The following is a 13,948-nucleotide window of genomic DNA, read 5'->3' as shown; positions in this document are numbered from 1 at the left end:
AGGGCCAGGCTTCCTCAGCAAAAAAGAGGAGGACTGGCAGTAGTTAGCTCAGGGCTAATCTTCCTCAAAAAAAAAAACAAAACAAAAAAGGAGGGGGAAGCTAAGTTCCCATGGAGTTATGATCAAAATTCAAAGCAAGGGAGGAGAGAGCTGGCAGATGAATTCTCTTTCCTTTCCTTCCTCCAACGGATTCTTCCAAAGCCTGATGTTTAAATCCTGTAGGAGAACTAGCTGGGCTTCATAAAACATAGATCAGCTTGGTGATGCACTACGCATCTTTCTCTGCTTTTCCCTCACTCATACTGCTGATACTGTACCTCCAAAGAAAGCAGTAGCACTTAAATTTTGCCTCAGGATCTACTTTTTAGAAAACAAAGCTTCAGCAGGATTTAAAGAGGAAGTTCATGGAACAAGAAATGAATATGGCAAATAAACATATAAAAAGTGCTCTACCTCATAAGCGGTCAGGGTAATGCATATTAAATTATAGTGAGTTATAATTTTTTTGCACAGCAATTTAGCAAAAATTGAAAAGATGAGTAATATCCAGTGCTGATGACATTTGGGGAAGTATGCTGGTGGATGAGGCCCAGACAGTGGGGAATTGAAAGGCTGCATACTTCTGCAAAGTGATCAGCAGAGTTTATTAAAATATTAAATGTACATAATCTTTGAGCCAGCAGTCTTTTCAGTATATGCTTTAGTTCATATTTTTATACATGCAAAGACGTTTCTTGCCATATTGTTGTAATAGTAAAAAATAGGAGACAGGCAGAATGTCCATTTAATGGGGGAGTACTTGGGTAAAATATGGGATATCTATGTTTTGGAGCATTATACAACCATCAGAAAGAATAGAGTAGAACCACGTGTTTTACCGTGGAAAGATAGTTCTGATATATTATAAATGAAAACAGCAAGTTGTAGAGTAATGTCTATAGTGTGATCCTATTTTTGTGCAACAACACACAAAAAAACCCTCTATATATGCATATATGTTTTATTATATAAGGGCAGAGGAAAAACAGTTGTGGAAGGATATAGCAGACTATTAACACTGGTTTCCTCAAAGGAGTGAGGTAGAGGGTAGAGAAAATTACTAACTTTTTTCTTATACATGCTGAATTGTTTGATCTGTTACAGTGAACATTAAAAACAGTTTGGTGTGGTGAGAAACCAGCAGTTTTCTCACTGAAATCAGGTCCAGGGCAAGGATAACTCCCTCATCATTCCTTTTCAACATTGTACTAGAGGTACTAGTTAATGCAATACATCAAGAAAAGGAGATAAAATAAAACTGTTTGTAGATGATATGATCATCAATGTAGAAGAATCTGTAAGAATTGACAAAAGAAACTCCTGAAACTAATAAGCAGTTATATCAAGGTTGCAGGATATGAAGTTAGTATACAAAAGTCAATCATTTCCTTTATACCAACAATGAACAAGTGGAATTTAAAATTAAAAACACACTACCATTTACATCAAAACTCCCTAAAATGAAATACTTCGGTATAAATCTAACAAAATATGTATAAGATCTGTGTGAGAAAACTGCGAAACTCCACTGAATGAAATAAAAAAAGAACTAAATAAAGGAAGAGATATTTCATGTTTATGGACAGGAAGACTCAATATTGTCAAGATGTCAGTTTTCCCAACTTGATCTCTAGATTCAGTGCAGTCCCAATCAACAGCTGAGCAAGTTATTTTGTAGATATTGACGAACTGATTCTCAAGTTTATATAGAGAGGCAAAAGACCCAGAATAGCCAACACAATATTGAAGAACAATCAGAGGATTGACACTACCCAAGTTCGAGACTTACTGAAAAGCTACAGTAATCAAGATAGTGTGGTACGGGTGAAAGAACAGACAAATAGAGAATAGAACAGAATAAAGAGCCCCGAAATAGACCCCCATAAATATAGTCAGCTGATCTTTGACAGAGGAGCAAAGGCAATACAATGGAAAAAGATGGGCTTTTCAGCAAATGGTGCTGGAACAACTGGATATCGACATGTAAAAAATAAATCTAGACATAGACCCTACACCCTCCACAAAAATTAACTCAGACTGGATCACAGACCTAAATGTAAAACACAAAACTGTAAAACTCTTAGAAGATAACTTAGGAGAAAATGTAGATTACCTTGGGTTTGGTGATGACTTTTTGGACACAATACCATAAAAGACCTATGACAGCAAGAATTGATAAATTCTGCTTCATTAAAATTAAAAATTTCTGCTTTGCAAAAGATATTGTCAAGGGAATAAAAAGACAAGCCACGGACTGGGAGAAAATATTTTTGCAGAAGATAAACCTGATAAAAGAACTGTTGTCCAAAATGTACAATGAGCTCTTAAAACTCAACAATAAGAGAAAGCCAGTCTGATTAAAAGTGGGCCAAAGACCTTAACAGGCGCCCCACCAAAGAAGATCTACACATGGCAAATAAGCATATGAAAAAATGCTGCATGTCATAAGTCATCATGGAAATGCAAATTAAAACAATGAGATACCACTACACACCTATTAGAATGGCCAAAATCCAGAACACAACACCAAATGCTGGCAAGGTTGTGGAGCAGGGGGACCTCTCCTACGTTACTAGTGGGCATGCATAATGGTACAGCCAATTTGGCAAACAGTTTGGCAGTTCTTATAAAACTAAACATACTCTTACCATACGACCCAGCAATCCTTGGTATTTACCCAAAAGTGATGAAAACTTATGTCCACACAAAAATCTGCACACGGATGTTTATAGTGCCTTTATTGATAATTGCCAAAACTTTGAAGCAACCAAAATGTCCTTTTGTACATGAATGGATAAATAAACTGTGGTACATTCAGTCAATGAGATATTATTATTCAGCATAAAAAAGAAATGAGCTATCAAGCTATGAAAAGACGTGGAGGAAACTTAAATGCATGTTACTACGTAAAAGAAGCCAATTTGAAAAGGCTGCATGCTGTATGGTGCTAACTATAGGACAATCTGGAAAAACTTTGGAGACAGTGAAAAGGTCAGTGGTGCCGGGGGTTAGGCAGGGGGAGAAAGGTGAATAGACAGAGCACAGAGGAGTTTTAGGGCAGTGAAAATACTCTGTATGGTACTGTGATGGTGGGTACATGTTCTACATTTGTCAAAATCCACAGAACTTACACCAGCAAGAGTGAACCTTAGGGTGAACCGTGGACTTTGGGTGATAATGATGTGTCAGTGTAATCGACATTGTTACAGTTGTGCATCACTTGTGACAGTTGTACACTCTGGTGTGGGCTGTTCATAATAGGGAAGGCTATGTGTGTGTAGGGGCGGGGGTTATATGAGAAATCTCTGTACTTTCCTCTCAGTTTTGCTGTGAATTTAAAAATGCTCTAAAAATAAAGTATTAAAAAAAAACAGTTAGGATGACAGATAATGTGGACATTTGAATGTAAAGAAGGGAGGATAGAAAGATGGATAAAATAATTTAAAATGTGTACATCTTTGATCTAGTTTTTTCTGAGCTTTGATTGGTCAATCCTAACGAAATAATCTAAGCTGCAGCCAAACGTTTACATTGTATGTTTGTGAGTTTTAATAGGCAGAACTTTTTAAAAAGTCAATTCAGCAATATCTATCAAGTTTTAAATGGTTATATCCTCTGGTCCAACAATTCTACTTCTAGAACTTTATTTCTTTGAAATATTCTTAGAGATATAAAAAGATAGGATACGTTTGATGAAATATTTTTTAATAAGGAGAACTAGAAGCAATATGAACACCCATCAATAGAAGAACATCTTATCCAGTCATTAGAGAGCATGTACTCATGTGGAATGAGATGAATGATTTGTTAACAGGAAAGAAGTATTGTTATATAGCATTGTTTTATTATATATATGATTCCAATAGTACTTTCCGTAATGGTTACTTCTGAGAAGCAGCATCACAAGGGACTTTGTAATGTTTGTCTTACATTTCTTAGAATAGCATATTGTTTCTCTGGTCAAAAAAATAATAATGAAAAAAATGCTAACAAAACCTCCCAAATTTTCTCCATGATTATGTTTTTATTCTCATAAGAAAAACAAATGAACAAAAATTAAGTTTACCAATGCAGTAAACTGGTAGTTCTATTGTATGTGTATATGTTGATTCTAAGTGCAGGTCGCAGCAAGTTGTTTCATTTTATACCCTGCCTGTTTCCAAAAGGAATCCAGGAACCTTTTGCCCAAGCTAGAGAACCATTTCAATATATGCAAAGTAACGTATGAACTGTATGAACTCAGTGAACATTTGCCTGAATAACAATCATCTTTCATAAATTTATTTTGCGTGCATGTTAGGAAATTTCGGGTAAGCTGTGGGGCTTAGTGCCGAGCTCCTCCTGCCTGGGATTGGGGGTGGTAGTGAATCGTTGCTTAGATGCGTGCGCGGCCTCCTTACCCACACTGTGAGCTCTTTCTGGGAAAATGACTTTACTTCTTTAAAAATTTGTCTGCTTTCAACAATAGTGAGTCTAACTCTTCAGAAATGTGAAGTGGATATAGTGCCACTCCTTGAAGGAATGAGGATATGAATTTAAAAAGTGGCAAGTTAAATAATGTTTTTACTGAGAAACTCATGGTGAAGAAAATCCATTTGTAGACAAGCTTCTTAAGGAGGGATGGGGTAGAAAAGTGAATACTCAAAGGAACTTTCTTGCCTTGCGTATTCTCTCACATCACCTCATACTTTTACCTTTGTGGCGTCTATCACAGAAACAATGAAATAATTATATTCTAAAAAATTACACAGTCTATGCAAACTCACTCAGTAAATGCCTGGATAGCAAGTAAGGAGTTTATACGTCTGTCCTCCCACCTACCTTTCTTTAAGTCATCAAGGAAAAATTCTGGAAGCCTCCAAATGTTTTGAAAAGGTTCACTGTTCTGTTTTTAGTTCAGATGATGGCATCAATTTATTATGCTTTGCAGCTTTCGTTATGTTTGACAGCTTACTTTTAAAGACTGTATGGATATTTTCCATTTGAAAGAAGCTACCAAACTCAAAACCTGGCTAAGGCTGATAAAGACTCGCTTGGCTTCTACGTGAAGGTCATTGTATACATAGATGCTTAGGTGGAGTATGCACAACACACACCCACACACTCACCTTTTATGTCCTCACAAAGAGTATACACAATGTGTTGTATAGAAACTGATACTTTATAGTAAATCTGACATCCAAACTAATCTCATCAGATTGGAAGATGCCTTTCACATATCTGTTTGATCGTATTTATTGATTACCGACTATGCCAAGACACTGTGCCAGGTGCCGCAGGATTACAGGGATGAGTAAGATGCAGTCTTGAGAAGCTCATCGTAAGGGGAAATAAGTTACAGATATTAGAAACAGAACCTTTAAAGTATCTAATTTATTTCTGTAGTAGAAGATTGCTATCCCTTTGCTCACTGGTCAAAACCTTGCAGATTTTCAGCTGTGGCACCATTGAGAGAAAAGTAATTTGAATTGGGTTTATCTTCGGAATTGACCCTTGGTCTGAACTTGATCTAGGTTTCTTCTTATGCATACTCAAAAAATCAACTTCAGAGTTATAGGGTAAAAATTATAATTGCATGGGATCATAATTATGATTGTTACTTTTAAAGGAGTACAAATATGCTGAGTTGATTGGCAAAATACTCATGTCAAATGTAATGCTGTGGTGATGTTTGCTTTATACTGTCTGGTTTTACCAAAACATAATTATTCACCTAAAGAATTTCTTTTTGCTTAATATTTTTCTATTATTTTGCAGGAGTTTATTTTATCAGAAGATTATAACAAGATGACTCCTGTGAAAAACTATCAAGGTAGGAATGAGAGCACTGTTTCGTTTACCTAGACTGAAATGTTTCTTGATGGCTTCCACTGTCAAAGAGAGGACTTTACAATAGTCAGGGGGAATAAAACAGAGCAATCCTGTGAGGTGACTATTATCCCAATTTTAGAATTAAGAAGCTGAGGCCCAAGGAGATTGGGTGACTTGCCTGTGGTCCTGTAGCTGGTAAAGTGCAGAGCCAGACCAGGCCAGTGTGACTCCAGAACCCACAGCCTTTGTCCTTTGTCTTCCTACTGCACCACACTGCCTCCGAACAGTGCAGCAGGGACGGATAGTGGGGCCAGTGTTAGGAGCGAGCTGCTTTCTGTGGGGCTCGTTTCACTTTTGGTTAAATGTTTTAAATGGCTCAGAGTGTTCAAATTGTCAAAGGGAAGGAATTATGGTTTTATTGTGTCTTCAACATGGGCGGTGTACCGTAGGCTATTCCCATAGTGTAGACCAGGAGCAATTTTCCGTAAGAATTTCTTTATCTAGACCAACAGTGTCACGGGCTCAGAACATTACAGGTGGACCTTGTAACACTTAGATGTCATTCCATCCAAATCGCTTGACCTCATTTGTCCTGCATGATCATCCAGCCTTTCCTCTGATGTCTCCACAGACATAGCAGCTCATCCTGATTTTAGAAAATTCTAAGCATTAAGTTCTTTATTTCTAGATTTTGAGCCAAAATTCATTTCCTTATGGATTTGTTCTTTAATTTTTTTTCACATATCACTTATCAAGTATTTATTGAGTACCTGATGTGTTCCAATAACTGAAGATTAAAATAGTGAACAAGACGTGTATAGTATCTGCTTATAAGCAGTTTATAATCATGTGGAGGATACAAACAGGCCATTAAAATGTTGTGTGATAAGTACTAGAATGCTTTTCTATTGGTCTTGCTTAGTATCCTGGAGCTACAGAAACTAAGTACAATCTCTCTTACACGTGACAGCTTTTCAGTGATTTTAAAACAGCCATTAAAGTTCCCACTGCTGTTCCTTCGTTTTCTCCTTTTATCCCTTTTCTTTTCTAGCCTAAGCATTGATATCCTTCTTTACATGACCTGAGTTTTTGTTCTTTAAAAAAATTTTTTTAATTGTCTTAGTCACAGATCTTGGGATATCATATTGTACCTGTGAGGCCATTTAAAAATGTGACACGTTGTGGTAGGCAGCCTCTAAGATGGCTCCTGATCATCCTCACCTCCTGGGTGTTCACGCCCCTTCCCTTGCGTGTAGACTGGATCTAAAATATGGCAAGTGATGGATATCACTTCTAAGATTAGGTTACAAAGAGACTAGGGCTTCCATCTTGCTTGCCCTCTCCTGCTCTCTTGCTTGTTCTGCCGGAAGCCAGCCGCAATATTGTGAGCTGCCTTGTGGAGAAGCCCACGTGGTGAGGAACTGAAGGAGGCAGTGTTAACAGCCAGTAAGGAACTGAGGCCCTCAGTTAAACAGCCGGTGAGGAACTGAATCCAGTGAGCAGCAAAGTGAGGGAGCTGGGAAGCAGATCCTCCCTCCGTCAAGCTTTCAGATGGGACCGTAGCCTCGTCCCACACCTTGATTTCATTCTGTGGGACGCCTTTCAACAGAGGCACCAAGCTAAGCTGTACCAAGGTCTCTGACCAGCAGAAATTCTCAGATAATAAATGTTTACTGTTTTAAGCCACTAAGTTTTGGGGTGATTTGTTACACAGTAGATAAATAATGGACACATGTAATGTGGTAAGTACAAAATCCTATTTCCTTCTTCTCCTGGGCACTATCCTTCTACTATAAAGGGTGAACTTTCTGGCAACCACTTTATACTGGTGGCTTATATGGGGCAGTCAGCTCAAACCGCTCCACAGTTCTCACTTGAGTTGTTATGAGGCTGTATCTCCATGCCGAGGCAGTGTCCCACACAGCACAACCAGAGACACAACTAGAATATATGACTATGTACTTGGGGGCAATGTCAAGCTCATGAGAGAAACAAAAGGAAGAATTCCACGTGCCAGAAGCAAAGAGAAAACGAAAACTAAAAGTAAGTTACATGCATATAACCCGACATTGCTGCTGTCCTGGGGAGATAAGTAGAACCACTAATAGCTAGAAGCTTTTGTATGAACATTCAACTGGGGACAGAAGATGAGGGCTGAGTGAGATGGGAAATTGCAACTGAGATTTCTGTGTAAAACTAAAATCCATAATCCTATGAAAAAGAAAGGACCCAAACTCTCCATTCATTGGCCCAGAAGACTACAGGGAAATTTATTCCTGATCTCAAATATGGATAGAGGAGAAAGTCTCCCAAATAAATGAAAATCCCAACCTAAAACTCTTAGATTTGGACTACAAATTTAAACCAAGAATGTGATGGTGGAATCTTCAACTTAAGAATTTTCTTTTTCTTTCTTTCTTTCCTTTTTTCTTTTGCTGAGGAAGATTCACCTTGAGCTAACATCTATTGCCAGTCTTCCTCTTTTTGTATGTGAGCCACTACCACAGCATGGCCACTGACAGACAAGTCATGTAGGTCTGCACCTGGGAAGCAAACCCAGGCCGCCAAAGCAGGGCGTGCTGAACTTAACCACGAGGCCACCAGGTCTGTCGTTTCACCTTAAGAATTTAACATAAACATTGATCCTTGGCCAATGATATCCCTAGGGTACTAGCTAGAAATAAATGCAAAAGCTCTTTTTCACAAGAGAAATAGCACAAAGGTGCCAGAGCAAAAACAACCCTTGCTTAAGATGAATTCATAATAATAAAAATAAAATTACACAAGTGAAAAAGAGTCAATCCACTATGAGTAAATGTTATCAGATACCACAAACTGGAGGGTTAGAAGGCCAAAAATCTTAAATAATGAACAACAATCTGAAAGAGACCATACCATGTTTTAAGTGGTTAAAGAAATCAAAGAAAGTGTAGAAACCGGGGGAAATAAAAAGTGTATTAAAAAAAATAGATTTTTTAAAGAATCAGACAGAACTTTTATATATGAAAAATAGTCATTGAAATAAAAAATCATTGGGTAGATTGTTAGACACAGAATAAATTGGTGAAATGGTAGATGGATTTGATGTCAGTGGAATATCTTTAATGTACTGAAAGGAAAAAACAGCTAACATAGAATTCAATACCCAGAGAAGATACTTTTCAAAATTGGAGGTGAAATAAAAATTTTTTCAGATATATAAAAACTGAAATAACTTATCACCCATAGACCTGCTCTAAAAGAAATGTTAAAGGAAGTCTTTCAGGAAGGCGGAAAATGATGCCAAAGGAAAATAGAGATCCACACAAAAGAATGAAGAAAACCAGACATGGTTAGTATAAGATTTTTTTTCTTATTATTTAAATCTCTTTAGAAAATAATTGGCTATTTAATTAAAAGTAATAACAAAGTAGCTTGAGGTCCATAACATACTTAAAAGTAAAATGTATGACAACAATAGCACAAAGGCCAGGAGGTGGGGAGAAATGGAAGTATTATAAGGTTCTCATGCTGTACATGAGTGGTGTAATTTTACTGGAAGGAAGACTGTAAGTTGAAGATGTATACTCCTAGCCCTAAAGCACTCATTAAAATAACAAATCAAAAAGTTACAACTAGTAAGCCAAGCAAGGAGATATAATGGAATCATAAAATCGTTCTGAATTAACCCTGCCCCTCTGAAATAGTAAGAGGGAAAGGGAAAAAGAACACACAGGAAAATAGAAAACAAATAGCAAGATGAGAGATTTAAGCCTAACAAGTTATCACTAATTACATTAAATGTATATGATCTAAAGCCAATTAAAAGGCAGAGACCAGGGGCCCGCCCGGTGGCTTGATGGTTAAGTTCACACATTCTGCTTCGGCAGCCCAGGGTCTGCCGGTTCGGATCCCGAGTGTGGACATGGCACCGCTCATCAAGCCACGCTGTGGCAGGCGACCCACATATAAAGTAGAGGAAGATGGGCACAGATGTTAGCTCAGGGCCAGTCTTCCTCAGCAAAAAGAGCAGGATTGGCAGCAGATGTTAGCTCAGCGCTGATCTTCCTCAAAAAAAACAAAAAAAGGCAGAGACCATCAGATTGAGTGAAAAAGGGAGACCCAGATATAAACTACATGTAAGAAGTGCTCTTTAAATATAAAGGCATAAATAGGTTAAAAATAAAAGGATCAAAGAAGATAGGCCATGCAAACACTAGTCAAAAGATAGCTGGAGTGGCTGTGTTAATATTAGTCAAAGTAGATTTCAGAGCAAAGAATATTACCAGGGATAAAGAAGATCATTTCATAATGATAAAGGGGTCAGTCCTTCAGGAGGGGATAAAAATCCTAAATGTTTACGCACTTAATAAAGATAGCTTTGAAATACATGAAGCAAGACCTGATGAAACTTTAGGAGGAAAAATAGACACATCCACAATTATAGTCAGAAATTTTAATACTCCTCTCTAATAATTGATCAATCAATAATGGATAGAATAAGTAAACCGAAAATCAATAAGGTATAAAAGACTTGAACAGTACAGAGCCAGCTTGCTCTAATTGACATCTGTAGAACACTCCTTTCAACTAAAGCAGAATATACATTCTTTTCAAATGCACAGAGAACATTATCAAGGTAGACCATATTCTGGGCCATAAAACAAGTCTCAGTAAATTTGGAAGAATTCAGGTCATGCAGTGTACAACAATCAATAATAGAAAGCTCTCTGGAAAATCCCCAAACGTTAGGAAGGTAAATAACCTACATCTGAATAATCAATGGTCAAAGAAGAAATCAAAAGAGAAATTAGTATTTTGAACTGAATGAAAATGAAAACACAATGTATCAGAATTTATGGGATGCTGCTAAAGCAGTACTTAACAGGAAATTTATAGCACTTAACACCTATGTTAGAAGAGAAGAATGGTCTCAAATCAGTGATTTTAGCTTCTATGTCAAGAAACCAGAAAGAGAAGAACAAGTGAAAGCTATGCTAAGCAGAAGAGAAGCGAGATCATAGCAGAAGTTCATGAAATAGAAAAGAGAAAATAGAGAATGACACCAAAATCTGAGTTTTGGGGGTTTTTTTTTTGGAGAAGATAATAAAAGTGATAAACCTCTAGCCAGACTTATCAGAAAAGAAAAAAAAAGAAGATACATATTACCAATATCGGGAATGAGAGAGGGGATATTATTATAGGTTCTTAGGGCTATTTAAGGATAATAAGAAATATTTTGAACAATTTTATACTAATAGATTTGACAGTGTAAATGAACAAATCTTTGAAAGATACAAACTGTGAAAGCCCACTCAAGAAGAAATAGATAACCCTAGTAGCCCTATATCTGTGAAAGAAATTGACTTTATAATTAAAACCTTTCCACAAAGAATACTCCAGTCCCAGATGGCTTTACTCATTAATTTTACCAAACATTTAAGGAAGAAACAATGCAAACTCTACACAGACTCTTTCAGAAATTGAAGAGGTGACTTTCCCCTCATTTTCAAAGTCAGCCTTTACCTAATACTAAAACTAGACAAAGACAGGACAAGAAAAGAAGTCTATAGGCCAACATCCCCCATGAAAATAGATGCAAAAACCTAAACAAAATTTAAGCAAGTCAAATTCAGCAATATATAAAAAGGATAATACATCACAACCCGTGAGATTTATCCCAGGTTTATACCTAAAAGAAATGAAAGCAGGGACTCAAACAGATTATTTGTATACCCATGTGCATAGCAGCATTATTCACAATAACCAAAACGTGGAAGCAGCCTAAATGTCCCTGGAAGGATGAATGGATAAACAAAATGTTACTTGGCCATAAAAAAGAAATGAAGTACTGATACGCGTTACAACATGGATAAACCCAGAAACATGCTAAGTGAAAGAAACGAGACACAAAAGACCACACATTGTGTGCTTACATTTATGTGAATTGTCAAGAATAGGAGACTCCAGGGGCTGGCCCGGTGGTGCAGTGGTGAAGTGCGCACATTCCGGGGCACTTTTGCAGCCCGGGGTTCGCCGGTTTGGTTCCCGGGTGCAGACATAGCACCGCTTGGCATGCCATACTGTGGTAGGCATCCCACGTATAAAGTAGAGGAAGATGGGCATGGATGTTAGCTCAGGGCCAGTCTTCCTCAGCAAAAAGAGGAGGATTGGCAGCAGATGTGAGCTCAGGGCTAATCTTCCTCAAAAAAAAAAAAAAATAGGAGACTCCATAAAGACAACGTAAATTAGTGGTTGCCCAGGGACAGGGAAGGGGGGAATTGGGGCTATGGGTTTCTTTTTGGGGTGATGGAGATGTTCTGGAAATAGAACATTTTCCATAATAATTGCACAATGTTGTGAATATACTAAAAACCACCAAATTATACACTCTAAAATGGTTTAAATGGTGAATTTTATCTCAGAAAACATTTTTAAAAAATCAATCAGTGATTCCAAAACCGGACAGAGACATTACATAAAAGGAAAACTACAGACCAATATCTCTCGTGAACTTAGATGTAAAAATCCTCAAAAAATACTAGCAAATCCAACAATGTATAAAAAGAATTATGCACCATGACCAAGTGGGATTTATTCTAGATATGCAAAGCTGGTTCAACATTGGAAAATCTGTATAATCCGTCATATCAAAAGGCTGAAGAAGAAAAATCGTATGATTATATCACTAGATGCAGAAAAAGCATTTGATAAAATCTGACAACCATGCATGACAAAAACTCTCAGCAAACTATGAATAGAGGGGAACTTCTTCAAGTTGATATAGAAACGTCTACAAAAAACCTGTTGCAAACATCACACTTAATGGTGACAAACTAGATGCTTTCCCCCTAAGATCAAGATCAAGGCAAGAATGACCTTTCTCACCACTCCTATCCAAGAAGTATAGCCAGACGTCAAGCCAAGGTTTCTAAAGCTTAGTGATATGGATGTATCTTTAAAAGGTTTCTTTTTGAATAAAAGAATTCTGTCACCTTAGAAAGAGTATGTGCTTTGCGTCTGCAGGATTGGTTTTGTTTGGCTGTTTTCTCAGTAATCATAGGCAGTTTCTCAGGGAGAAAGAGAACCAACCTGAGCAGAGAGGCTAGGGTTTTAATTGGAGCTTCGTCACTCAATGATGTAGCTTTGAGCAAGTGAGCTCTGTCTCCTCCTCTGGCACATGATGGCAGCTCAGAAAGCTAAACCCCCTTATCTTCTGGAATACTGTCATCTCCTTGAACTGGGAAAGTGACAGAAAGAAGGTCAAAGGCCCCTCATGAGAAAAAGGGGCAAAGTGCTGGGAGCCACTTTCTGCCTGAAATAGACTTGTGTACACTTGGATCCATTAGAGAGTCCGTTTTTATTCCATCATTGGTAGAACTTGAATTGAACATTTAATGACACAGACATAGCAAGATCTTCAGGAATTTCTCCAAGAAGTCACATCTTTTGGTTTGTTTTTGTTTTTTTATTGAAGTAAAATTGATATTTAACATTGTGTAAGTTTCAGGCATACAACATTGTAATTCGGTATTTGTATACACTACAAAGTGATCATCACCATGAGTCTACTTACCACCCATCACCATACAGTTGAGCTCCTTCACCCATTTTGCCCACCCTGCAATCCCTTTCCATCTGGTAACCACCAATCTGTTCTCTGTATTTATAGTTTGTTTTTGTTTTGTTTTGCTTGTTTCTTCATTTTGCTTTTTAGATTACACATATAAGTGAAATCATATGGTATTTGTCTTTCTCTGTCTGACTTATTTCACTTAGTGTGATGCACTCAAGGTCTATCCATGTTGTTGCAAATGGCAAGATTTCCTTTTTTATGGCTGAGTAGTATTCCATTGTATATATACACCACAGTTTCTTTATCCATTCATCCATTGATGGACACGGGTTATTTCTATATCTTGGCTGTTGTAAATAATACTGCACTGAACGTAGGGGTGCGTATATCTTTTTGAATAAGTGTTTTCATATTCTTCAGAGAGACACACTGAAGTGGAAAAGCTGGATTGTATGGTAGTTCTATTTTTAATTTCTTGAAAAGTCTCCATACTGTTTTCCATAGTTGCTGCACCAATTTACATTCCCACCAAAAGGGTACAAG

At 37.3% G+C, this 13,948-nt stretch overlaps 1 protein-coding gene across 1 annotated transcript in view; it reads left to right on the top strand.

The window, feature by feature from the left end:
• WDFY2 (WD repeat and FYVE domain containing 2) overlaps positions 1-13,948 on the top strand; it is a 183,228-nt gene that overhangs the window by 114,772 nt on the left and 54,508 nt on the right. Inside the window, exon 4 of the mRNA XM_070578133.1 lies at positions 5,797-5,851. Coding sequence (XP_070434234.1) covers positions 5,797-5,851 — 55 coding nt within the window. The remainder of the gene's footprint in view (positions 1-5,796; positions 5,852-13,948) is intronic.

The sequence above is a fragment of the Equus przewalskii genome, chromosome 16, assembly GCF_037783145.1.
Source record: "Equus przewalskii isolate Varuska chromosome 16, EquPr2, whole genome shotgun sequence".
Classification (NCBI taxonomy): Eukaryota; Metazoa; Chordata; class Mammalia; order Perissodactyla; family Equidae; genus Equus; species Equus przewalskii.
Note: the sequence above shows the minus strand (reverse complement) of the source record. Positions and strands in the feature narration are given on the sequence as shown.